At 41.8% G+C, this 27274-nt stretch overlaps 1 protein-coding gene and 1 pseudogene across 1 annotated transcript in view; one reads left to right on the top strand and one right to left on the bottom strand.

Annotated features, from left to right (window-relative positions):
• EMB (embigin) overlaps nt 1-13701 on the bottom strand; it is a 46422-nt gene extending 32721 nt beyond the window's left edge. The window contains exons 1-4 of the mRNA XM_047865103.1: nt 13511-13701; nt 1276-1365; nt 713-802; nt 145-234 (exon numbers count right to left, since the gene is read on the bottom strand). Coding sequence (XP_047721059.1) covers nt 145-234; nt 713-802; nt 1276-1365; nt 13511-13616 — 376 coding nt within the window. The 5' untranslated portion in view covers nt 13617-13701. The remainder of the gene's footprint in view (nt 1-144; nt 235-712; nt 803-1275; nt 1366-13510) is intronic.
• Nucleotides 13702-14091: 390 nt separating this feature from the next.
• LOC125164741 (rhomboid domain-containing protein 3-like) lies at nt 14092-26360 on the top strand (annotated as a pseudogene).
• The last annotated feature ends 914 nt before the right edge of the window (nt 26361-27274 follow it).

Here is a 27274-nt window from a genome sequence, read left to right as displayed (position 1 = left end):
TCTAATTGGATGAGGTACTGGTGTGTTTCTCCCATTAGACCATGAGCAGGGATTAACAGTTCATGAAGCAAAATGCAGTCACTTAATCAAACACAAAAACTTGGGGGGGGGGGCACTGTATTATTTGAAATGTGGTACATTTACCAGTCAATGATATGTTATGACTCTCCAAGGAAAGGTTAGAATACTTTGTCAACATTTCTTCTTGGATGGGTAGACTTGTCAAAGGTGAAGCTGTAAGAAAAAGATCAGGTGACTACATATTATTACCAAGATGAAGCAATACTTTACTTATTTTTCCACAGGACTGTCATTGACTCATTTAGTAGCATCTTTCATTTCCCTGCCTAAAGGCCTCCCAGGACCTCCTCAATGCAGAGACACTTGAATGGACGTACCAGCAAGAATTGATGAAAACGTACAAGCATCTGCCAATCAAAATGAACCTTCCCTTCTTCTCTGGCGTCCCTCTTCTAGAGAGGCTTCCTTAACCTTCCCACGTCTGACCAGCTGCCCCCTCCCTGCACACCAAGCACACTGCCCTCTTTGCCTTAGACTCCTACATGCTCCCTTCTAATTGGATGAGGTACTGGTATGTTTCTCCCATCAGACCATGAGCAGGGATTAATACCTCATGAAGCAAAATGCAGTCACTTAATCAAAAACAAAAACTTTGGGGGGCACTGTATTATTTAAAATGAGATACATTTACCTGTGGCTGGTACGTTATGACTCTCCAAGGAAAGGTTAGAATACTTTGTTATCCTTTCTTCTTCAATGGGTAGACTTGTCAAAGGTGAAACTGTAAGAAAAACAACAGGTGGTTACATAGTATTATCAAGATGAAACAATACTTATTTTTCCACAGCACTGTCATTGACTCATTTGACAGCATCTTTCATTTCCCTGCCTAAAGGCCTCCCAGGACCTCCTCAATGCAGAGACACTTGAATGGACGTACCAGCAAGAATTGATGAAAACGTACGAGCATCTGCCAATCAAAATGAACCTTCCCTTCTTCTCTGGCGTCCCTCTTCTAGAGAGGCTTCCTTAACCTTCCCACATCTGACCAGCTGCCCCCTCCCTGCACACCAAGCACATTGCCCTCTTTGCCTTAGACTCCTACATGCTCCCTTCTAATTGGATGAGGTACTGGTGTGTTTCTACCATCAGACTATGAGCAGGGATTAACAGTTCATGAAGCAAAATGCAGTCACTTAATCAAACACAAAAACTTTGGGGGGCACTGTATTATTTGAAATGAGATACATTTACCTGTGGGTGGTATGTTATGACTCTCCAAGGAAAGGTTAGAATACTTTGTTATCCTTTCTTCTTCAATGGGTAGACTTGTCAAAGGTGAAACTGTAAGAAAAAGAACAGGTGGTTACATAGTATTATCAAGCTATGTATTATCATACATACAAGCTAGTATGTAACAGCTAAAATGTTATATTGTATACTATTGAATGAAAAATGTTTCAGGAAGCTCCAATGAACTAGGTCTCATATGCTCCCAGAGATTCAGAAATATATGGAGCTATCAAATGTGACCAAATTTCCAACTTTTTCTATATTCTTTTTTTTAACTGAAAAAGACCTACTGATTTACACCAAGTAGCTTTAAAAAAATTCATTGTCTTATCCTACCACTTGTAGTTTCTTTATAAAACATAAATGAAGACATTGAGGAATTAGATAAGAGTGGTAGAAAAGACAGACATGAAGAGGCAGAAAGAAAATGAGTAAACAAAGACAGAGAGACCATAATAAAGGGGCATTAAAAGAGGACAGAGAAGATACAATGAACACACAGTGAAGGTTTCTGTTTGTCTTCCAGTGACAGACCCAGCCACCCTCTACCAAAGTGACTTTTGGTTTTCCTCTGTCACTTCTTTCATCTTTTGAAAACCTTTATTGAAGAAGAAAATTTCCATTTCCACCTGGTCCACTCGTCTGGAGAGTGTATTCTGGTTACAGTTTCTTTGACTTAAAGGCACCTGAACTTACCTCCCATGAAAACCACCCCAACTCTATCAAGTAAGTCAAAAAAGGGAAAAAAGCTTATTTATGAGTGTAGTCTTGGCTGCATTCTTTCAACATCTCATTCAATTTAAATTAAACCTGAGCCTTTTTTTATTTCACTTTCTTAATACTCTGCTCAGAAACTTACTCCTAGTGCAAGATTAGATTTCCAGTTCTTTTCTCATGTGCCTGAAAAATATTATCAAAATTAGTGATCACCTTTGTTGGTTCAGCTTATACATAGCTTTTACAATACTGCCTAATAAAAAATCTACCTAGCAGAACCTAGCTCTCCAATAAGCTGTATTCCAAAGGCTTGATCACTTCAACGCAGCTTTGGAAGGTAGAATGCACTTCCTCCTTAATCCTTTAATGAGATTAATATGTAAATCATACCATGCTGACAATGATTATAAAAGAAAATACGCCCTGAGTTTCTCACTGGGCTATCAGGAATACAAAACATTTCTTCCACCCACATCTAATATTCATTCATTTATATTCTCTCTCTCTCTCATCTCTCTCATTTTCTCTCTGTGTGTGTGTCTCCCCTCCTCTCTTTCCCTGTCTCTCTCTCTCTCTCTCTCTCTCTCTCTCTCTCTCTCTCTCTCCCTCCCTCACACACACACACACACACACACACACACACACACACACACGGCCAAAAGGCTCTTATCATCATTCTTCTCCTGATAAAAAAAAAGTATTGTTTTTTCCATTCTTGAGCATAGCTCACTTAGAGGTTGTATTTAAGAGGAAATATCTCAGGAAGATGAAGGCGGATGTGATTGACTTGTGGATAGGAAGCCAGGAGGGTGCGGATGGGAAGGAATGAGCTGTTCTAGATCATCTGTTCTGTGAAACTTGCAAAACATCAACTTGGATATCTTTGCTTCCTTGCCTGGGAGTTCTCTTTTCTTGGCCTAGTCTGCTGCAGAGCTGAATACAATTGTGAGGGTTCCCACCGCATTCTTTACCCCTAAAAAAGCCTATAATCCTTTGAAAATAATATCGCTAATAATACTAATAAATGATATGAGATGGTCTAATATCTGATATTTATTAGACCATATCATTTATTAGTAGTAGTAGTATTCGTACCACCAACAGCAATAAGAAAGTGACATAAGCTGAAAAAAGTGTTTTATTTCTAATTCTTATTTCACTTAAATAAGTAAATATGTAGAGCCCCTGATACATGCTTGATGCTGGTAAGGACAATGAGGCTGAGTAAACTTGGTCCCTCCAGGGTGACATGGGTCATATTAATATCGATTAAGCCCACAATGTGATTGAGAGTCATTAAAATTTCAGAATGCCACCCACTGGCTGTATTGACTATAACTAGCTTGTGTATTTCCCAAATTGGCGTATGAGCTGCAGAGTACGAAGCCAGGTTTCCATCTCTGAGGGACTCTGGTGATGGAACAGAGGTGGAGATAACGCCAAGGAGACGGGCTTGGAGGCTGGGGTCATTTTGCATTTCTCGATATCAGGACCTGGATGGAAGAGCCCACCAGTATTCGAACAAGAAGAGAAAAGAGGTCTAGGTGTGGCATGGGCAAAATCCAAGCTGACAGAAGCTGAAGGAATAGGAGGAAAAAGAAAAACCAAGCTTCAAGAGCAGGGAAGTTTGGGTAGCTCCAGAATGTGCTAACTGTTGTGACCACTTTCCACGGCCAGTCCATATATAAAAATAGAAATATATATATAGAGATATATATATATATAGATAGATAGATAGATAGATAGATATAGATATAGATATATAGATAGATAGATAGAAATTTATATAAAAATATAAATATATGGCCAGTCCATATATTAAAAATACAGACATCCGTAAACCAGCTGCCACCTGTATCCTAACTTTATATCCCTTCTAAAGCATTCATTTATCTTGATCAGGCTCCAGGTTCCACTGAACAAGCCCAAGTGCAAAAGGAAATGTGTAACTCTTGTGATGTTTTGCCTTGGGAACAGTCCCTTTAAGAGGCAAGGTACACAAACCTCTTGAGTGGAAAAAGCAGGGCAAGTCTCCGGAAGGAGTGAGAATAGTAACAGTGAGAAGTCCTTTGTTTTTAATCAAAAAAGTGGGAATGTAAACCTTACTGCTTTCAGTAGGAGGACACTGGCAGGAGGCTGATTCAGCTGAGGTTGATGTTTAAAGGAAGTTGGCAGGAGAGTCAGGCAGATTGGTTTGAATACTTTTCCAAAAGGATTAGGCTGAGTCGCAGAAAGAAATTCAAAATGGAGAGGCAGGAATTTTGTATCCTAATCCAAGTGCTGCCTCTGACTTGTTACCTGGGGTTTCATTTCATGGAGGAAACAGGAGGGATCAGAAAAGTTGTATAATATTGAGTGATGGTACCAAGATCATAGCATACATTCCTCAATGTATCCTGCTCACCCCTTTCTTAACCGTTGCTGGAGATTTTCCACTTGACATTCTTTTATAGGTAATGGCCAAAATGCCACATGAAATAGTAACATCTAACAGTTTTTTCTTTTTTTTTAATTTTTTAATGTTTATTCATTTTTGCAAGACAGAAACAGAGCACAAGTAGGGGTGGGCAGAGAGAGAGAGAGAGAGGGAGACACAGAATCTGAAACAGGCTCCAGGCTCTGAGCTGTCAGCACAGAGCCCGACGCGGGGCTTGAACTCACGGACCGCGAGATCATGACCTGAGCCAAAGTCAGATGCTCAACCGACCGAGCCACCTAGGCACCCCACATCTAATAGTTTTTCTAAGGATTAAAGATTTTTCTCCCTCTACAGGGGCAATGGGACATGAGGGTGTTGCATCAAAGAACTGAATAACATCCTAATTTTCAACTATTGTTAGGTTCATGTAAGATAGCAAAATGGTCTCTACTTAAATATCTTTCACATATTATATTTTAAAATAGACATTGCTAGATGGGTTTATAATTTATACTATTAACATTTTTAAATGAAATAAACATGTTCTAATTTCTACTTAAAATATTAAGGTAACATTTTCACATATTTAATTCTGGAGCTCCATTTTAATTGAAGTAAATTGGGAAGATAAAGAAGAGGGTAAGTAACACTAGAGCACTGCATTGGGTCTTAAGATTTGCTTTCACCTGTATCAGAAAATAAGTTCAACCATACCTCTGTTTAAGAATAAGCATTTTCTCTAAATCCCCCCCCCCCATCTCTTTATTATATTTTACAATCTTGGAAGGACTTCATTTAGAGAAAGGTGTAAGTAAAAGCCATTATTAGGATAAATATCATTCTCTCTCTTTTTCTCTCTCCTCCAAATAATGTGTTGATTGCTATCAATATGTATAACTAACGTTTTTAATAAATCTTAATTTTAGCATTGTCTGATACACAGCATTATAAACGTGCAGCCCAATTACAAAAAGACTATAACCTAGGAATGGATAATATATACTATTTATACAACAGAGGTTTGGAACTCAGAATATATTTCCTCATGGAAGCAATGCTATATATAACCATGAGATCCCATGCCAAATTGCAAAAGCCTTTTAAGCCATGATATGACTAAACTATAGCATTAAAATATCGAATTACCAATATTTCTAATAAACAGTGCTTTTAGAATTTTACTTCTGGATTCAAGGAATATGGTATTCCTATCCCCTGTAACAGGAACAGTAGAAAGAAGAGGAGAATAAGACTATATTGATCCCAGACACATAATCCAGAGAGAGTTTGTCAAAAGAGAAAAGAAGGTTTGACAAAAAATAAATTCCTGATGGGGACATTTACAAGTCAGACTTTCTAAGTCAGGGACAGATAAAAAAACAAACAGGGAACTCATATTTTTTCTACATAGAATGAGAACCATTGGACAAAAAGGCCATTTTTAGACCAGCAAAAACAAACAAACAAACAAAAAGCTGAAGAACAATTAAAAAGCCTAATGGCAAGAACAGTGTGCTCTTTTACAGAGACTTGTAAAACTGTTTTTAAAACGTGGCCACATTGAAATATAAACAAATTGATCCTTTCATTTCTTTTAAATATGATTTTCACAATAAAATATATTTTGAAGGGCAGTGTGAAAACTCTTGTTTCAAACTACCTCTAAATGGCCATTAAGATATTTTAACAGTGAAACTTAGGCCAAAAAACCTCTTTTTTCAACGTTTATTTATTTTTGGGACAGAGAGAGACAGAGCATGAATGGGGGAGGGGCAGAGAGAGAGGGAGACACAGAATCGGAAACAGGCTCCAGGCTCTGAGCCATCAGCCCAGAGCCCGACGCGGGGCTCGAACTCACAGACCGCGAGATCGTGACCTGGCTGAAGTCGGTCGCTTAACCGATTGCGCCACCCAGGCGCCCCCTAAAAAAACTCTTAAAAAATAAAACCCCCAAGGTTTGACTGTGGGTTTGTTGAATGTGTCACCCACTAGATTATTCTTTAATGAGACTTACATTCTGTTCAGTGGTTCTCAGCTTGGGCTGACCTTTGCCTCCACAGGCCATCCGACATTCCAGAGGTCACAAAATGGAGGCCGTACCACTTGTATGTAATAGGTTACAGTAGTTTTCTAGTAATGCCACACAAATTACCACAATGTAGCAAATTACCACAACAGAAGTTTATCCTCTCACAGTTCTAGAGGCTAGAAGGCTGAAATCAAGTTGCAGGGTTTTGCCCCTTCTGCAGGCTTTAGAGAAGAATCCTTGCCTCTTCCTGGCTGTTGGCGGTTGCCGGTAATCCTTGGCATTTGTTGGCTGATAGCTGCATCAGCCCAATCTCTGGCTCTGTCTTCACAGGGCCATCTTTCTTCTGTGTGTGTCTATCTCTGTATCCAAATCTCTCTCGTTTCTTTCACAAAGACCACAGTCATTGGGTTAAGGGTCTATCTTAATCTCCTATGACCTCCTTTTAACTCGATTACATCTACAAAGACCCTACTCTCAAATGCGGTCACATTCATGGGTACCAACAGCCAGGACTTGAACGTATCTTTTTTGGAGACACAACTCATGATATAGGAGAGGCCAGCGATGCTGCTGGGCATTCTAAAATGACAGCCCCCCACAATAGAGAATTATCAAGCCCCAAATCAAGTACCTTGATTTCAAAACAGGTACCTCCTTACTTCTGATTCTTCAATGTGATTATTTTTAGTAATCTTCAAATGGCCCTATGGCCCTCAGGTCCTGTTCTATACACTTTAGGTGCAGATATTTTAAAGCAAGAACATCTCTTGCCACCTTTTTTGCCAGCCACACCCTCCTGCCAGGGGCCTTTTGAGGACCTTTCACAGACAGGCACTAAGGGCTGGAAAGAGTTTTGAAACACAAACCAGGAAATCTATTATAGCTATTAGCTAGCTCCAGCCTCTTGGCTACATGAGGAAAGCACTTGGGCTTCAAGATCAATCGAATGATGTATCTAAATTCCCTTTCAGGATGTCAGAACTATGTAATTATAAGGCTATTGAAAAAAAAAAGATTCTATCTTTGGAGTGAAGATACATTAGTAATAATATAATCACAACTTTTTAAAAATAATTTTTTTAATGTTTATTTATTTTTGAGACAGAGAAAGACAGAGTGTGAGTGGGGGAGGGGCAGAGAGAGAGGGAGACACAGAATCCAAAGCAGGCTCCAGGCTCTGAGCTGTCAGCACAGAGCCTGATGCAGGGCTCAAACCCACGAACCGTGAGGTCATGACCTGAGTCAAAGTCAGATGCTAACTGACCAAGCCACCTAGGTGCCCCAATATAATCACAGCTTTAAAAGTTGCAGAAAAACATTATTTCCGATTAAAGGAAAAACACTATTTTCAAAGGTAACATCTATTATTTCTAACAATATATTATTTGAGATATTATATGTGAACAGTGACTGTGTCTTATCAGGAGTAGGGGGTTTATTATTTTCATAGAATATTGTGAGGTTTTTTTCTTTTCTTTTAAAGATTTTATTTCAAGTAATCTACACCCAGCATAGGACTCAAACTTACAACTCTGAGTTCAGGAGTCACGTGCTCTACCGACTGAGCCAGCCAGGTGCTCTGAGGTTTTTTTTCCTTCTATGTCACTGTGTCTTTTTTTAATTTCTATGGTTCACATTATATTGTGAAATATGGAGGCCAGTGATACAAAAGTAATTTCAAAAGAATACACTGTAGGATGAACAGCCTCCACACTTACAATCTGTTTAAGGACAAAAACTCCTTTGAAAAATGATACTTAATTACATAAACTAATGACAGTTTCTCAACTCTCATTGTGGTTTAATGTCTATGTTAACTAAAGCTTTCCCAGAAAGAGTTGAAATTCTTTTTTCTTTAAGTTTGTTTCTTTGTTGGTTTTGAGAGAGAGAGAGAGAGAGAGAGAGAATGGGGAAGGGGCAGAGATAGCGAGAGGGAGAGAGAGAGAATCCCTGGGAGGTTCTGCGCTGACAGCCCAATTCAGGGCTCAAACTCAAATTGTGAGATCATGACCTGAGCTGAAATCAAGAGTCAGATGCTTAACTAACTGAGTCACCCAGGCCTCAAGAGTTGAAATTCTTTTTCCTTCTTTTCAAACGATCTCAAAGAGAATAGTTTCAAGCACAGAACATTTTTCCCCTGAACCATCTGAGAACAAGCTGATGACCTGATGACCTATTCCCCTCTGAAACGTTACTATACATTCCTTACAAAGGACATAACCCTCACACCATCCCACGATGCCATTAAAATTGGGAAATTAACATTTATGCTATTACCATCTCATCCCACATCTCATTGAAGTTTCAACAAAAGTCCTTAAAATGTGTTTTTTAGCCAAATGTTGCAGTTCGGAATTACATGTTGCTCTCAGCTGCCATGTCCCTCTGTTCCCCTTCACTCTGGAACAGCGTTAGTCATTCTTGACTTCTATGACCAGTATGGCTCCAGGATAGGTATGTTGAATATGATTAGATTTGGAGTAGACCTCTTTGGCAAATATATCACAGAGGTGATGTTGTGCTCTCATTGCATCCTATCACATGGCTCACAATTTTTAATCCTCTCTTTGCTGATGGTTTTCACTTTGATCATTTGGTTAAAGCCTTCTCCACTGTAAAGTTGTTCTCTTTACCTTTTCATTAATACAACTTCACCAATTTTGTGGGAAGTTACTTTAAAATTATGTAATATTTTGTGCCTCATCAAACTTCCAATTGATTCATTTAATTAATTTATATCAGTATGTACTCATGAATACCTATATTATTCAGTGGGCATTCTCCAGTGGATACTAATGGATACTAGTCCATTATTATTATCATTTATTTTGATGCTCAATTTGTCCCAGGTTTGTCCACTGGGAACTCTCTGGCTCTTGTATCTTTTTGACACGGCCCATCATTCTTTGAGCACTTCATTGCTTTCTGGCACAAGAAGTTCACGGTTTATCTTACACTTTCTCTTCCCTTTTTGTAAAATAAGTCATTTTTCCAGGAAGTCCTAGTTACCCATTAGTAAAGAATCGTATATAGAGTCAAGATTTGGCTGCTAAGTATGGTCGTCACAATTGAGAAATCAGTGGTCCCCACCTCTGTGAGCAGAGCTAATGCATGTGTATATTCACACACACACACACACACACACACACACACCGTAAATAAATATATGTGAAAGGTATAACATACACACATATATAAATATATGTGATGTATATGCGTTATATGTATACTTACATACACACATCTATATCTATGCATCTGTTTATATAGACACACACATAAAAGACAAATAGATTTAAAGTCATGAATTCACGCTAATGCTGTCAATTGCAACCCAACGCTGCAAGGTTCATTCTAGTTTCCCCTCTTTATTTCCTTCTGCTGTAAGAGAAAAACCTACATCCTATTATTCTTACTCATTCTACTTATTTGCTCAATCCTCTTGTATGTAACTAATCTCCCACTGCCACAGCCACTCCTGGCCCCAAAGAAATGTCTTCCTCACCCATTTGGGCTCCAACATCTTGCACTGTTGGCTCTTCTGTGTGCTTTCCCTACACCCCCCTGATCAAGATCAGACAGCACAATGTCCGGCTGCCCCTGCTTTGAAGCCCCTGTCACGCTGTTCAGCTCTGAGACCTGGCTCTAGGCCACCCCTTTGCAGGAGGACACATCTCAACGTACTCGGGCTCTAACACTCCACACGAGGCCACTCCCCTACCTGGATGCCATCCTGACCTGGCCCAATTTCTAATTCCCTGACCTGGGACCCTCTGGCTTCCTCTAATAAGGGAGCTTGCCTCCCTGCATTCCCCAACCTAATGACTATAGAACCCATTCCTAGAAGGAAGAGGAGGAGATGGGAGCAAGAGGTGGGGACCAAAGAACAGGAAGAGGAAGAGCCAAGAACTAATTCTTAACAAATGCTTATATAATTTTAAATGTGATGATAATTTAGGCTCAAAAGTTTGATGCATCAGATATAACTATTAAACATAAGCTTATAGTTAATCTGTTCCTTTAAACAGTTTAAAGAAATGACTCAAAACTGCTAAAAAATATTGCTGAAGTTTTCTACTTAGATCTAGACTAACACAATGTCAGGCACATGTAGGTGCTTCAATAATACCCGTTCTCAAAAATATTTATTACTAGGTGGTTGCTGTATATGTGGGATGGGGAGTATCTCTAGAAAGGTAGTTGAGCTATTCCTATCTCTTCCTACCTCTTCCTATCAAGAGATATCTTGATCCCTTCCTATCTCTAGGAAGGTGGTTAATCAAGAAAGTATATAAGCAATGTCCCCCAGAAGTTAAAAATGATCACTTCAAATGCTTCCCTTGCAAACATATTTTTCAAAAGATAAACACAACCCGGGGCACCTGGGTGGCTCAGTCAGTTAAGCGTCCGACTTTACCTCAGGTCACGATCTCACAGTTTGTGGGTTCAAGCCCCGTGTGGGGCTCTGTGCTGACAGCTCAGAGCCTGGAGCCTGCTTTGGATTCTGTATCTCCTTCTCTCTCTGCCCCTCCCTCACTTGTGTTCTGTCTCTATCAAAAATAAATAAATGTAAAAAAAAAATTAAAAAAAAATACACATGACCCATCCCCTCAATTTGTTTCACATAAGAGTAATATTAATGATGTTTAAATATTCCCATTTATCTAATATTTGCTTTAATAAAGTGATTTTACATTTCTTAATTGAAACAGCTTAAAAGAATTAAAGTGAGTCCTTTGTCTAACTTTATTCTAGAACTTAAAGTGTGTTAGCATGCTCTTCAGCTGAAATCAAGCATTTAAATCCATACACCGTGTTCTGTCAGTGGTTCCAAACTTTCATAGACATACCCAGTTATCTCAGAGAGATGAGTGAATATTGTGTTTAAGAAAACAGATATTGGAGGGGGCTCCTGGCTGGCTCAGTTGGTAGAGCATGCGACCCTTCATCTCAGGGTCACAATTCATGCCCCACATTGGGCTTAGAGCTTACTTTAAAAAATTAAAAAATAAAGAAAACAGGCATTGGAGTCAGACTGAACAATGCTTAATCTCCTACTGCTTAAATAATTATATATACTTAGGCAGTTGTTTAATCTCCCTAAATTCCAATGTCCTCATCTGAAAGTCAGGGACAATAAAAGCTAACCCATAGGGTTATATACTGCACAGTGTAATGCCTGGCCCACTTGTTATATAGTAAATATGATAAATTATAACCATGTTTGTTATTAAAATTTTGCCCAAACTCTTAGGCTTATAGAATACCTATTTCCAAGTAATTCAAAGTACCTACATAAAAAATAGTCAGTAAACTTCACAATAGCCTTTAGCAAACAGAAAACTGAATCTCCCAGAGATCAAAAGAGATTCTATAGAATAAAATGAGGTTGCTTCACGATTTTTAATCCTGCCTTAAAATGAGATGCTAACTTCATGCCTTTTATACAGCACATCATTCCACAGTTTTCGCCTAGCGGAGGTGAAAGGCCAGGACTGACACTATATACATGCACAGACAATTGCCATACCTACATACACCATCCCAATTATTTACAACTTTGTTAATTTAGCCCACGTTCATTTGTTCCCTGCTTTTTTCTCTTTAGAAGGCTGCTCTGAATGTCAACTTAAACCTGACTCCCTGCTACCAACAGCATATAAATATTCACCCAATGGTGCACTCTCTAGGCCACCGCAATTTTAAAGCAGTGGGTTGAAAACCAGCTTAGGATCTCTTGATTAAATCACACGGGAGCTTTCAAAATACCTGATGTCCAGCCCAAATCCCAGGCCAACTGAATCAAAAGTTTTGAGGGCAGGATCCAGTATTTGTAAAGCTCCCAGATAATTTTAACATACAACCATGTGGAGAACCATAGGACTTACCCAGAATGCAATGGGCCTCAGAGCTGCAACAGTCTCAGGTGAACCAGGGGTGAATCAGGAATGGCTCGGGGGTGGGGGGTGGGGTAAAAAGTCCTTGACCACTCTTTATAAGTGGTAGGAATGAAAAAGAGGTACGTGGCTAGGAAGTGGAGCAAGGAAATTTAGGAACTGAAGCAATCCATAATGCTTTGTCCAAGTTAACAACTAGACCCTTTAAAGGACATGTAAAAAACTGAAAAATCTTATCCTTTGATTATCTTTCCATCTTTATGTTACAAAAAAAAAATCTACATGCTATAAGCTCATAAAGGTGGAAAACCTTGTGTATACTATCTTAATTTTAGTTGGTGATAGGCAGTATCTGTCAACCTGAAAAGGCAGTCTATTCTCCTAATTAGCTGCTAACACTTTGAAATTTGTAACACAGAAACCTGCATTAGAAAGTAGGTTGGATGAAATACTTTCAACATGGCAAGTGATTATAAACAGGTGAAACTACAATGCCAAATCTGGTGTTGGTTTCGGTAATGTTTTGCACACAGATCCCTGTTTCAAAGTGTCTGAAACAATTAAAACAAAACCCGCAAAACCTTCGTTTTCAGAGACCGGGGTGTTTAAAAGAAGATACACACACTACCCAATGAGCGGGGGGCTTTGGTTGACCGGTTGTGGTTACGTTGTTATTTCAACTCAGCTCTAAAAAACATCCTCAAGTCCAGCCCACCTGCCAGGCAGGGAGGTGATATTTAAACCTACTATCGATTCCAGCGAAGGGAGTTGGCCTCGGGGAATGTGGCTTTCAGAAATCCTGGCACTTTAGCGGAGCGAGTTCTTTGCTCCCGCTCGCAACCCCACACCGTGCCGCCCTCGTCCCAGGAACACCCAGACCCGTCCTGCTACCAACGCCCCCGACTCGCGGGGCGCTCTCGGTTCCAAGATTCCCTCCCCGGAGCGGAGGAGCCCGAGCCGCCCCAATCCTCCCGTCCAGCTTGGACAGCCCAAGCTGGCCAAAGGACGGAGGCGGCCGCCGCTCCGCACCCGCGCGCGGTCTCCAGCATCCCCGCGCCTCTCCCCACGGGCACCGAGGCTCGCGCGTCCCTTGCAGCGCACCCTCCTCCCAACTCGGCCCTGCAGCCATCGCACCTGAGGGCTGGCCGTCCGCCAAGCTCCCGCGCGCCGCGGCAAGGAGACACAAGAGGGCCAGCGGCAGCGGCCCCCGGGGCCCCAGCAGGCCGGACGGGGCGCGCATGGCTCCGGCGGGTCAGCCGCGGTCCTCGCGCACCGCCGTCGGTGGCCGAAGGGCCTGCGCACAGTCGCCCGTACCCCAGCGCCAGCAGCTAGTCCCCGGGGCGGGGCGCGCGACTAAAAGCAGAGTGGGAGGGGCCCAGGCGCCCTGCCCTCCTCCCCTGAGACGCTCTCACCGCGCCCGCCTCCGACCCAGGGCTGCGCGCGGTCCTCCATCAATTATGCAGCACGCTGGCCGCGGCAGGCGCGTCCGGCTGTGCAGTAGCCACCTCCGCGCCGCAGCCTCTCCTGCCTCCGCCCTCCCGGCTCTGGCAGGGGTCGGAGGGAGCCTGCTACAGACGCGGCAGGTGATGTCTAGCCCGTGTCCGGGAGGAGAGCTTGAAACTCCTAATGTGTGCACACATATATATACATCTACAGACTATTCTGTGCAGTTCGTCTGAAGCAGCGGTCACTTATTTGATGACACACATGAGAGGATGGAGAACACTTTCCCGCTCCCCCCGGGACATCCCTGGGTTATTAAGGAGATTTATGTTTGCGCAGGTGGTAGGCGCTCTCCAGCTGCCCTGCATCCCGGACGACTCTCTGCTCTCCAATCGCACACACCCTCCCCTCCGGTCTCTGAAGGCTTAACCGGTTCTCTCTAGATTAAGGTTTCCGAGTCTCCAGGCCCCACTGAGTCTGCTTCTCTTTTCCTTTTGTTTGCTTTGCCTAACAGCTTTTAAGGAGCCACCTAGAGGTCAAGAAACAGAAACTACCGAAAGCAGATACTGGGTAAATGGCACAAGCCTGTTGACCTTCGTCAAACTCGAACACAGTTTTAAGGTAATACTACTTATAACCCGGCAAGACTGTAGCTTGGGATTTTCAGTGCTCCCCACCAAATAAAGTCAAACTGAAAGCTATCAGAGAGGGGAGGAGAAATCTATGTTATAACATAAGAGGCAGTAAGACCTTATGATTCTCCAGGGTGTTAGAACACATGAAAAGAGTTTAAGTATTTCTCATGAATCTTGTTCCCTTTTCCTTTGTTTTGGGAATGCCAGATTTGATACTCATAAGTTCATTTTATATCAGTGTCAAAAAAAGTTAAAGAAGATGCGAGACACAAATTTTGAAAACTGAAGCGCTAAACAAGAGAGAGCGATGCTCACTTTACTGAGGAATGGTTACGTTTTAATTGGTGTACTTATAAAGTATGCCTGTTTCCGGTTCAGTATTATATAGGCAAAATTTCAGAGAAGTGTAGATTATTTAAATTGGTGTTAAGAGAATATGAGTAATACAATTCATTAAGCATATTAATATCGAATTAATATTAAAAAATCTGCCAAGCGCCAGGCACTGGGTTCAGAATAGGCTGCATGGGGGGCACCTGGATGGGTCAGTCAGTTGAAGGTCAGACTTCCCTCAGGTCATGATGAGTTCAAGCCCCACTTTCTGCTGGCTGCTGTCAGCAAAGAGCCCACTTCAGATCCTCTGTCCCCCTCCCTCTGTCCCTCCCCCGCTGGCACTCTCTCAAAAATAAACATTAAAAAAAAAAGCACACACACACACACACACACACACACACACACTAGAGAACTACTTATTTATGAACTACAAATCTCAGGAAAAATTCTTCTCAGTGAGAAAATTATGGTTATAATGATTAACCCTTTCTAAACAAAGCCTTATAAGAGACCCTGTAGGATTAAGATTTTACATCATGGACTCTCTTGGGAACTTGACCAGACTTGCTAAACCCAAATTGCCTGATCAATGGTCGCTAAATCACACCCCTGTCTTGCTGCCCTGAATCCTGTCTCAGGATTAACTACAATCATTTGTCTATACCTTCAGAGTTTGAACAGCAAGCACTTTACCAAACAAGCTGAACATTGACTGACCTTCCCCAGGTGTTCCTGGGAAATAGGCCCAAATTCACTTTATTTCAGATGAGCTGACCTTGTTTAAGGAAAAATTATCTTCTCGGTTGAATCAATGTGTTGGTGAACAGGAAAAAGGGACTTGCCCAAGCTGAGGCAATTGCTTTTGTTGTTACAGCAAGATAAATTGAGAAAGAAATATAATTCTTGTTTTGCTAAGCGTTTTTTAAATTTTTTTTAGCCTCTATTTATTTTTGAGACAGAAAATGAACAGGGGAGGGTCAGAGAGAGGGAGACACAGAATCTGAAACAGGCTCTAGGCTCTGAGCTGTCAGCACAGAGCCTGATGCAGGGTTTGAACTCACGGACTGCAAGATCATGACCTGAGCTGAAGTTGGCTGCTTAACCGACTGAGCCACCCAGGCACCCCTTGTTTTGCTAAGTCTTTTGACAGTCTTTTTCCCATTGTTACCTGCTTTATATTTAGATAGTTGATATTTTTGACCTTAGCTCAACTTCATTTTTTCAAACGTTCTATAGTCTTTTAAACCAGGGTCTGTAATACTTTTCCTGTATAGCTTTTTCTGACCTTTCTAGTCCAAATTGACCTTTTCTTTCATGATGAATTAAACATGGCCACAAATACTTTGACTAGTCCTCACCATGTGGAGTACTGAGGGGAAAGGAGAGTCCCGTGTTTCCCTTCTTCAAGCTGGCCGGTTGGTCTCTGTGACTTCTCTGGTCTATTGAACATGGCAAAAGTAACATTGTGTGAGTTTCCAAATCCAAACCACAAGAGCATCTTCTTCCTTCCTCCTGGTTCTTGCAAGACAGACGCCAGGAAAGACGTGTGACTACTTTGAGATCAACATGCTGTGAGAAGCCCAAACTGCATAGAGGGACAGGAACAATGAGATGCCGGGTGGAGAGAGGCCAAAGAGCAGGAAGGTGCTACATTTGTGACAGTCTCTTCTTGGAGCCTTAGGCAAGGTCAGTCCCCAGCTGAGTACCATGCAGTGACCCCAGCTGATATTTCGTGGAGAAGAATTGGCCAGCTGAGCCCCGCCCGAACTCTTGGCCCACAGGATTGGGAGATAGCGCTGTCACTTTAATCCACTAAATTTTAGGGTAGCTTGTGTCACCACAGTAAATTATCCAACAGTCTCCTCTGAACTCATACTGTCCCTAGGATTAATTTGACAATTAATAATTTATAGCTTTGTGACTTGACCTTCATTGTTGGCTTCAAGTTACATTTAAATATTTTATTAGTATTCAACTGGTTATGTGATTATGTCTTCTTTCCCAACTATATTACAACTCTTCTCAGTACCTCAAAATAGTTCTATACATCTTTGTGTTTCCTGCAGTATCTTAAAAAAAATAGTTACTGCTAGTGTGCTCTGTTTTTTACTTCTTAGAGAATCAGGAAATACACTTTTTTCCTTTTTTTGCTAAAACTTGTGTTTGTAGAATAATGCTATAAAATCTTTATTTTTTTTTTCTTTTAGGATATAAGCTGTTGTTGAGTGAAAAGTATATGACAGGATCCTAGAAAGGTATGAAAATGAGAATGGCAGGGGGAGGGGCCTGGGTGGCTCAGTCAGTTGGGCGTCCGACTCTTGGTTTCGGCTCAGGTAATGATCTCACAGTTTATGAGTTAGAGGCCTGCGTTGTGCTCTGTGCTGACAGTGTAGAGCCCGCTTGGTATTCTATCCCTCCCTCTCTCTCTCTGCCCCACCCCCACTTGCCCACACTCTCTCCCTCTCTCCCTTTCAAAATAAATAAATACATAAATACAGAAACACATGAAGTGAGAATGGGAATGTGGGTTACCTCTTTTGGAAGGCACTATTTAATTTTTAAAAATTTTTATTGAAGAAAAACATTATATCAAACAGTAATACACGAGAGGGAAGGATGTAATATGTTTACCTGTATCACTCAACAAACCACAATTTCTGTCTTTGTCAATCTGACAGTTGAAAACAGCATGCATTTACAGTTTATATTTGTTTTATTGTAAGTTGGGGTGAGCATTTTTAATATGTGAAAATGTAATGTACAAGAATTGTTGCAAACAACAAAATTCTGTCTCAGTCATTGAAGCAGAAAAACAAGCATTTAAACTTGTCAGGTACTTCTTGGGATTGTTGAAAAAATAGACTCAAGGTAAACTTTGAGGAACACCAGAATTGGTGGAGAGCACTGATGCCTGCCCCATCAAACACGAAGGCCAGGGACTCGGTACCCTGCGTCCACTTCTGCCTCCATCCCTGAGGCCTCTTGCGTGTCCTTGGCAATCCCTGCAGCCCCTTCACCAGCCAAGTGGGAGAGCTGTTCTGCTCCCCTCCGAATCGGTCGCTCACCTGGGAGTGTAAGGCCAGAGCACGAGCCTGACTGCTAGCTTCCAGAGACGCTGAGTGTTTGAGAGAAGGCAGGATTCCTAATGTGGAACTCTCCCTAAATACAGAAGCATTTCCCAAATACAACCAGGGGCCCTGAATATGTCAAATATCCACTCCAGTCCTCCTCACTGTGACAGGCAAACTTTCTTCATCCTGATTCTTTAAAACAACAGCAGATGCTCCCCAACTTGATATGCCTTGTACCCACTTAAATGCAGACACGCCATCCAACCCACAAAGAGAACCTGCCCCACTAGAAGAGGAAGCTGGATCCCTGCCTTGTACAGATGCACATTCTCAGGCCCCGGGACAGGAGCTTGTAGTGTGTGCATTTGACATATGCTTTTGTAAAATTTGCTAAAGTAAACACTGTAACTGGAATTATTTAAGATGACCACTTATTTCTACTCCAACTGCTCTTGTATCCAACTTTCCCACAAGTCAGATGGCATGCTGGGCGCGTTTCTGGGATCCCCCTAAGAGCAAGTTGAGTTAAGGATACATTTCATAGGGCTTTATTATAATATAGTTTTCTGTTTTGCGGTCCCTTTGGTATAAAGACAAGTTATTGCTAGCCACCCAGTTTAGAAATGGCTTAAAGGTATACAGACTTCTTGCTGTGTGACCCAACTAGCACTGTGACTGAGTCAACTCTCTGGGCATCTTGACATAAACGTGAAGAATCAAAGACCAGATCCTGATATCATATTGTCACTTGGCACCAGAAATAAGTTGATAGGGAGGAAAAAGGATGCCATAGCCAAACCAAAAGTGTATTGGACTGAATTGTATCCCCCCCAACCCCCCACACACCAAATTCATATGGTGAAGCTCTAATCCTCAGTACCTTAGAATGTGACTGTATTTGGAGATAAGCCTTTAAAGAGGTAATTAGGTTACATGAGGTCATATGGGTTGGCCTAGAATCTAATATGACTAATCTTGGACCTAATCCAATATTGAATCCTTATAAGAAGAGGAAGAGATACCAAAGGAAGCACGCATGCACGCACACACACACACACACACACACACACACACACACACACACTCATAAAAGGCCATGTGAGAACACAAAGAGAAGGCAGTCATCTACAGGACAAGGAGAGAGGCCTGGAGAATCCAAGTTTGCTTCCATCATTTGTCACTGTCTATTTAGTTTTTGGTAATAACTTTTCCCAGTGTGCCTTCTGTCTTGTGACATTACCACCACGAATTATTTGTTATGTAGCCAAATTAACCAGTCTTTTTAAAAAAGGGCTTTTGATACAGAGAAAGATACCATATGGTTTCACTCTTATGTGGATCCTGAGAAACTTAACAGAAACCCATGGGGGAGGGGAAGAAAAAAAAAAGAGGTTAGAGTGGGAGAGAGCCAAAGCAAGAGACTGTTAAAAACTGAGAACAAACTGAGGGTTGATGGGGGGTGGGAGGGAGGGGAGGGTGGGTGATGGGTATTGAAGAGGGCATCTTTAGGGATGAGCACTGGGTGTTGTATGGAAACCAATTTGACAATAAACTTCATATATTGGGAAAAAAATAAAATAAAATAAAAGTAAAAAAAATAAATAAAAAATAAAATAAAATAAAAAAGGGCTTTTGTTTCTGTCATACCTAGAAAGGCCTTCATTGCTTTAAGGAAAAAATAAAGACATCCTATGTTTTCTTCTAGTATTTTTTGCTTTCTCTTTTTTATGTTTGAAATTTAAGTTAATGTAAATGTTAATCTCTATAAATGTAAAATTATTATAAAAATTTATGGTAATAATTATGACTTACCTTCCTGTCATTTTCAGAATCTTGTACTTTAGAATTTTATGTCATCTCTGCATTTGGGCAATAAACTAACCAATCACTTAAATGAATTGTTTGTTATTTGTTTACTATTCCTGATTCTTTCTCATATTTCAAGTTACCGTAAGGAAGTGGCAATGTCTAGTTAAGAGGATGGGTGAGGGGAAAGGCTAACCAAATACATGAATAAGAAGGAGAATTAAATAATCTGAATATCTGAATATGCACCTGAATATATACCTGAAAGTAGAAAAGATTCTGTAACTGGACTGAGTCTCAAGAGATCTAGCTTATGTTCACATTTTAGAGACAAAGCAATTTATAAAAGGCAAAATCGAAGATCTCAAAGCCTTTATCCCTAAACTTTTATCTCAACCTTTACAATGTTGGGGGGAGATGGAGAGGGAGAATATTGTTCACTATAAATGATTTCACAGTTTCAATTATTTTTAATTTTTTAAAATTTATTTGGAGAGAGAGAGAGTGTGTGTGTGTGCGCGCGCACATGCGTGCACTTGAGGGAGGGGCAGAGAGAGAGAGGGAGAGAGAGAATCCCAAGCAAGGTCCATGCTCAGTACTCAGCACAGAGCCTGACATGGGGCTTGATCTCATGACCATGAGATCATGACCTGAGTGAAAATCAAGAGCCGGAAGCTTAATTGACTGAGCTGCCCCAGGCACCCCTACAATTTCAGTTTTTATCCAAATGTTTGACTTTATGCAAAGAGTCTTATCTCAGAATAGAACCAATATATATTACTTCCCATGACATTTTAACTGTTTTGTTAGTTTTTTTAAATAAGAATTAAAAGTTAGATAAAATGAATTCATCTCTACAGCTAGATAGTTGCCCGTTTGTAGTGATGTCCTTGTTTCTTTTTCATTAAACCGTTACAGAGAAAGCGTGCTCTATTTTAGTTTTAACAAACTGTGAGGTGCTCTATAAAGGTCTTTTTGAAGATGTGGCATAATCAATAAATAGTAACTCTGGTTTGTGTTCTGATGCAAAGCAGCTTTGTATTCACCCTGGAAGATTAATGGTTGCTAAGGAGAGTGTTTATCTGATAAATGTAGGTTTTGTTTGGTAAGGAACTTTTGAAGAAGGTTTAGTTTTTCTCAGTGTAGAGAATCAGCAAAAATGGAGAGAGCATGTGAAAAAAGAAAGGTCTGTGTGTGGATGAGACAGCCTTGCATATTCACACTGGTTAAAAGGATATTTGAAGGCAGTAGTTTTTGTTTTGTTTTTTTTTTTAACGTTTATTTATTTTTTGGGACAGAGAGAGACAGAGCATGAACGGGCGAGGGGCAGAGAGAGAGGGAGACACAGAATCGGAAACAGGCTCCAGGCTCTGAGCCATCAGCCCAGAGCCCGACGCGGGGCTCGAACTCACGGATCGCGAGATCGTGACCTGGCTGATGTCGGATGCTTAACGGACTGCGCCACCCAGGCGCCCCAGAAGGCAGTAGTTTTGAGTCACAGCAGTACCACTTAATCTTTTGGTGAATTTAAAAGTAACTACCCCTCCAAATTTTTTAAAAGTAACTACCCCTCCAACTACCCCTCAGTTTCCCTTGCTTTAAAACAGGGGGATAGTACACATCTGTCAAATGTTGTTGAGATAAAAGTTTTGGAAGTATTGCAAACTATAAAATAGAATATTTGGATATTTGTTGTAGTGATTTTTGTTGTTACTACTATTATTGTTATAGATTGCACAATTATGGTATTTTTTTGTCTTGAGGATCTTTTGTGCAAAAATGCATCCAATTTGGAGCTGTGTTTTGTTGTGCACTGTAGCTGAGAATAAATGTTACCAAGTCACTCTAGTGGATTAAGGAACAGAATTTATTGACAGGGGCGCCTGGGTGGCTCGGTCGGTTGAGCGTCTGACTTCAGCTCAGGTCATGATCTCAAGGTTTGTGAGTTCAAGCCGGGCATTGGGCTCTGTGCTGATAGTTGGGAACCTGGAGCCTGCTTCAGATCTCTCTCTCTCTCTCTCTCTCTCTCTCTCTCTCTCTCTGACTCTCCCCTGCTCATGCTGTGTCTCTCTCTCTCTCTCAAAAATAAATAAAAACGTTAAAAAAAAGAATTTATTGGCAAACCTTACAATGGATGTGATCACCAGAAAGAAAGACACAAGCCATCCAATACCTCCTCTTAATTAGCACAACACCGCTGAGGAGGCCCGCTCGTGCCAGAGTCCTCCACCAGACACACAACGTAGGTTTGGCATTCAGGGGAAGAACCGTACCTCACTGTTGATAGAGAGCAGCCTTTTTGATGGAGTTTGTGGCCAACACATACAGGCACGGTAGAGAAATATCAGCTGCCAGCATGCTGTGACCTTGGTACCCATGCAAAGCGAGATTTAGACACAGCAGCTTTGTGAGGGACCGAAGGAAGAAAAGCGGCCCTGGAGTAAAGAGAATTGTGTAACGTTGAATTTAGAAGCAGATCTCCAGGTCCCCACCCGAATTGTACGTTGTTGGGCAAATGCTCCTCTCCCAGCCTCAGAGAAAACGGAAAAGAGTAAAACTGGTCTTTAGTCTTGATCTGCAGACTTGAGGGTGTGGGTACTCAGGACTGGACACATAATTTTGGGGGCCCAGAGCAAAACTCAAATGCAGGCCCGATGTTCAAAAATCGCTAATTTTGAGAGGACTACCATAGAGAATTAAACCACGTGTAGGGCTGTTATTAGGACTCAGTGTAACTTTACAAGTTAGTTCTGCCTCCTATATAGCTGGCTGCGTGGGTACTTTACTGAAAATAGTAAGATCGGTGTCCACACACACACTGAATGCTGGATGCTAAGACCTCTTTTATTTTCTTTTTAAAAAATATTTTGGGGCACCTGGCTGGCTCAGTCGGTCAAGCGTCCAACTTCGGCTCAGGTCATGATCTCACGGTTGTTTGAGCCACGCACCAGGCTCTTTGCTGACAGCCCAGAGCCTGGAGCCTGCTTCAGATTCTGTGTCTCCCTCTCTCTCTATGCCCCTCTCCACTCATGCTTTGTCTCCCTCTCTCTCTGTCAAAAATAAACATGAAAAAAATTTACATTGTTTAATTTAACTAAAGTTGACACATAATGTTACATTAGTTTCAAGTATACAACAGTGATTTTATAACTATATGGTATGGTCACAAGTGTAGCCACCATCTGTCATCATAGGATGCTATCATAATATCATTGACTATATTCCTTATGCCCTACCTTTTATTCTCATAAATATCATAATAAAAATCCTCAGATTAAAAGATGATATTGTATCTATGAAAAAAGAACAAGCTGTTATGAAAAAGAACATTTAAGGGGAAAAAAGATCAGATTTTAAAACATGATAAAAGAAACAAAAGGAGTTTGGGAAAACAAAGTTGAAGAAAATCTCACAGAAAGTAGAGCAGAAAGACAAAGAGATGGCTGTAAGAAGAGAAAAAAGATAGTATTATATAATTAGTCCAGGAGGTCCAATAGCTAAATAATAGAGAAAATGGAGACAATCGACAACAAAATAATTCAAAAATTGGGTAAAACTGAAGGAAATGCAAGCTGAAGGTTTCCACTAAGTTCCTGGTTGAATGAAAATACACCCCTCCTGTATAGCTGGAAAATACCAAGGCACATCACTGTGAAATTTCAGAACACTGTGGGTAAGAAGAAAATCCTATAGGTTCCATAGAAGGGGATATGGAACTGGTCAAAAAATAGAATGGCTTTAACATTCTTAACAGAACAGAAACACCTCCAAAATTCTGCAGGGAAATGTTGTCAAGCTACAGTTGTAGGCCCTGTCAATTAATGTCAATTAAATATGAGGACAAAAGAAATGTATGTTAAAGTATGAACTATCTCAAAAAAATTATCCCCCGTGCATACTTTTTCTCAGCAAGCTACTGAAGAAAGTTCTCAAAAGTAAGAGAGTCAATCAAATTAAAGGGGAAAACATGGGAACAGGAAGGGAGCTCTTAAGATGAGAAAATATTGCAAAAAATATACTCATCAAAGCATACTGAATAGTAGCAATGAAAGTGCGATTTATTTTCTTACTTTAATTAGGAATCCTATAGTAATCTGTTGTTGAATGGAATTTTTGTTGCTAATTTTTGTTTCTCTTTTCATATTAAATCTTCTCCTTGCGTGTTGGGTGATGTTGAATTGTTTAATCTTGTTTAAGATTGTGGGAATTAAAAGTTTATTTTAATCACTCTGAGCACATATATGGGACTTTTCTGACTTTGAGCTTCACTTGAAGGTTCTTTTTCTTTTTTTTTTTTTAAAGGTTTTATTTTTAAGCAATCTTTACACCCAAAATGGGGCTCAAACTCACAACCCCAAGATCAAGAATCACATGCTGTATAGACTGAGCCAGCCAGGCATCCCCACTTGAAGATTATCTTAAATGTTTTTGAGGAATCTTGGGCTGGTTGTACATACCCGAAAATACGGTTTTTGATAAATACCCATAATTATACAAAGGAAGTTTTCTTTTATTCCTAAATTACTAAAGGTTTTTTGTACTTAATGAATACTTTTGAATCAATCTCTCATGATCAGTTACTTTTAAAAGGAGAATTTATTTATTTATTTATTTATTTATTTATTTATTTATTATGCATACATGCATGAGCTGGAGAGGGGCAGAGAGAGAAAATAAGAGAGAGAGAGAGAGAGAGAGAGAGAGAGAGAGAGAGAGAGAAAGAGAGAGAATCCTCAGCAGGCTCCATGTTCAGCATAGAGCCTGATGCCAGGCTCAATCCCTTGAACCTGGGATCATGACCTGAGCCAAAATTAAGAGTCTGATGCTTAACCAATTGAGCCACCCCGGCTCCCCAAAAGTAGAATTTAAAAAGAAATCGCACTGAATTTACTGATTGATTTAGGGAAGGTTGACAACTTTGTAATGTTGATTCCTCTTTATTTGGTTGTCTCCATTTTATGTAGTCTGAGGAAATGTTTACTTTTCCTTCATGTGAATTTTACACGATCTTAGTTAAATATTTCTTAAGTATATAATTCATAGCATTGTTTTGTTTTTGTCATTGTTAAGGTTTGGGGTTTTTTTTGTTTGTTTTTTTTTTAAGTAGGCTTCATGCCCAGCATGGAGCCCAACGCAGGGTTTGAACTCACCATCCTGAGATCAAGACCTGAGCTGGATCAAGAGTCAGATGCCCAACTGACTGAGCCCCCAGGTGCCCTTAAAGGTATTTTAAAACAAATGTTTGTATTTTGTTATTTCTATAAATTTTAAAAAGTGGGTTGGACACAGAGACTGGTGGGAGGGCTGGGGGAAGAGACCCAAGCCTAGAAAAATGGCTGACTAATGGAGGGTGGCCTAGGAGGGGGTGGTGCACAGGTGCCGGCTGGGGTCATAGCACCTGAGTACAAGCAGAATGGGCTTTGAGCTCATGAAGAAGCTGGGGTCTGGACTTCCTGCCAGGGGCCCTACCCAACATTCCAGGGGCAGGGGTTATGCTTTGCAAAGGAGGAAACTGAGGCCCAAGGAATTTGGGTATCTTTCCTAAAGTCGCAAAGCTGAGTCCAAACCACACTGGGACTCTCTATCACTAGAAGAATCTTTCTGGTCCTTGTGTCCTCATTCTGTCCTCCCAGCTTCCCAGTAAGCACACAGCCCCCAAACCATCCTTGACACCTTGAGCCATGCTGTGGATTCCAGAGCACCCCACTTACCCACCCCTCTACTGTCTGTGGCGTTGCTGAGCAGCCTGTGGCCGGTGGGACTGGCTCCATCCTCACCCTGGCCCCGAAGCTGCCGCAGGAGCTCCCGCTACTGACCTGGGCTACACAGCCCTATCTGGCCTGCTCCTGAGCCTGCTGTCCCACCCACTCTGAGCTGGTGGAGGGAGCGCTCCCTGGGCGGCTGCGGTCCCTGCACGCCTCTTCCCTGCTGCCTCTGGCTGCTAGCCTAATGGGTGTGCTGCAGGCAGGCCTCAGGGTACCCAGTGCAGCTGGTGGCCATGGCCATATGCCTGTCCACCTGGTCAAGCTGGGCGGGGCAGGGTAACTATTCTAGACAGCCACAGTGGCTGCTGCCATGGCTACATGCTCAACAACAAGCCCCCCTTCCTGCAGCTCTTCTGTGGCTTCCTTGTTGGCCTGGTCCATGCAGACAGCGCTTTCCTGTGGCTGAAGCTCTCTGAGCTGTGGCTGCAAGCACTGCAGAGAGCATCTTGTGCAGGGCCCGGGCAGGGTGCCCTTAGACTCCTTCTTACCTCGGGTGGCCTGGCGGCGCTGCCCGTCACCCACCCCGGTGGAGGGAGGCCTCCAGCCCCTGGACCTCCTTACATGGCCTCCCCTAGCCTCAGGCCCCACGGTGAAGGCTCAGCCCAGCCCCCGCCAGGCCTGGAGACAGTGCAGCAGACCTGGGAGGGCTCTTCTGAGGTGGGCCCGGCCTGGGACCCACTATGGGCAGACCCGGAGGAGCAAATGCTGCAGGTGGGGATCCAGCCCTCACTCCTTGGGCGGGAGGGGGGACAGCCCAGGGTGCCGAAAGCCCCCTATGGCTGCCCAAGTCCTCCATCCCCGCTCTGCAGACACAGCAGCTGGAGCACACGGGCTTCCCCAGCGGCAGGCAGCAGCGGCAATGGCAGCCACAGGCCACGTGGAGGGCGCCATGTCACTCCTCGTGGGCGGGGGCGGGGAAAGGTGGCACTGAGGCCCTAGTGACTCAGGGAAGAAGCTGCTTGCCCACCCCCGGGGCCCTGGCCCTCCCTAGCACATGTAAGCCTTCGGGTGACGGGAGGCTTGCCCTGTGGGTGGGTAGTCCGAGCCCCAGACCTGTCTCCGGACAGCCAGACAAGCAAAGAAGCAGGGCAGGGTAGAGCAATGGTGGGAGTCTGAGCCCGTTGGTCCCCACAAGCTGGCAAAGAGAGTCTGGAGAGGTTTGCCACAATGGTGGAGTCAGGTAGGAAGTCCACCTGCCGCAGCACCTGGAAGAGCGTCACTGACCTCTGTCCCCTGGTGGTATCCTCTCCTGGGCCTCAATAAGCTGTGCGGAGATACCTCCGCATTTTGCAGGACCCAGTGCAGAATGTAAACGTGGGGCCTCTGTTCAAAAAGGAAGTCCCGTTACAAACACCAAACCATAAAGTTGTTACCTTTCTTCTGCGGTCTCTCTCTTGACTTCTGTCTTTTCTACTTGGTATCGAATGTTGTTCTAAGTAGAAGAAAAAAGTTGTAATTATTCGAAAGAATTAACGCCATTTATATTGTTCAATACCAGATTAGATGCAAATGTAAGAGCATTTAACTCAGATGCAGACTCACTGAAATGACAGAATATAATTACTACCTATAAAATACTGTCATCTGTTTACAAAATATTTTGTTTGCAATAAAGATTATATAACAATCAAACTTTAGAAACTGTTAAGATAATGTCTTATATTTAAAGTTAAGCAAGCATTTTACTTTAGAATATTATCAGAAATAGCTCAATGAATATATAGCAAAAACCTTTTTAATTAGCCACATCTCATTTTCCCTTTCTTTCTTTCTTTCTCTTTCTCTCTCTAAAAATTTTATTTATTTATTTATATATTTCTAGGGCTAAACATATTTATTATTTAT

This window comes from Prionailurus viverrinus, chromosome A1, assembly GCF_022837055.1.
Source record: "Prionailurus viverrinus isolate Anna chromosome A1, UM_Priviv_1.0, whole genome shotgun sequence".
NCBI classification, from domain to species: domain Eukaryota; kingdom Metazoa; phylum Chordata; class Mammalia; order Carnivora; family Felidae; genus Prionailurus; species Prionailurus viverrinus.
The sequence above is the reverse complement of the archived record's forward strand: the minus strand, read 5'-3'. Positions and strand labels throughout refer to the sequence as shown.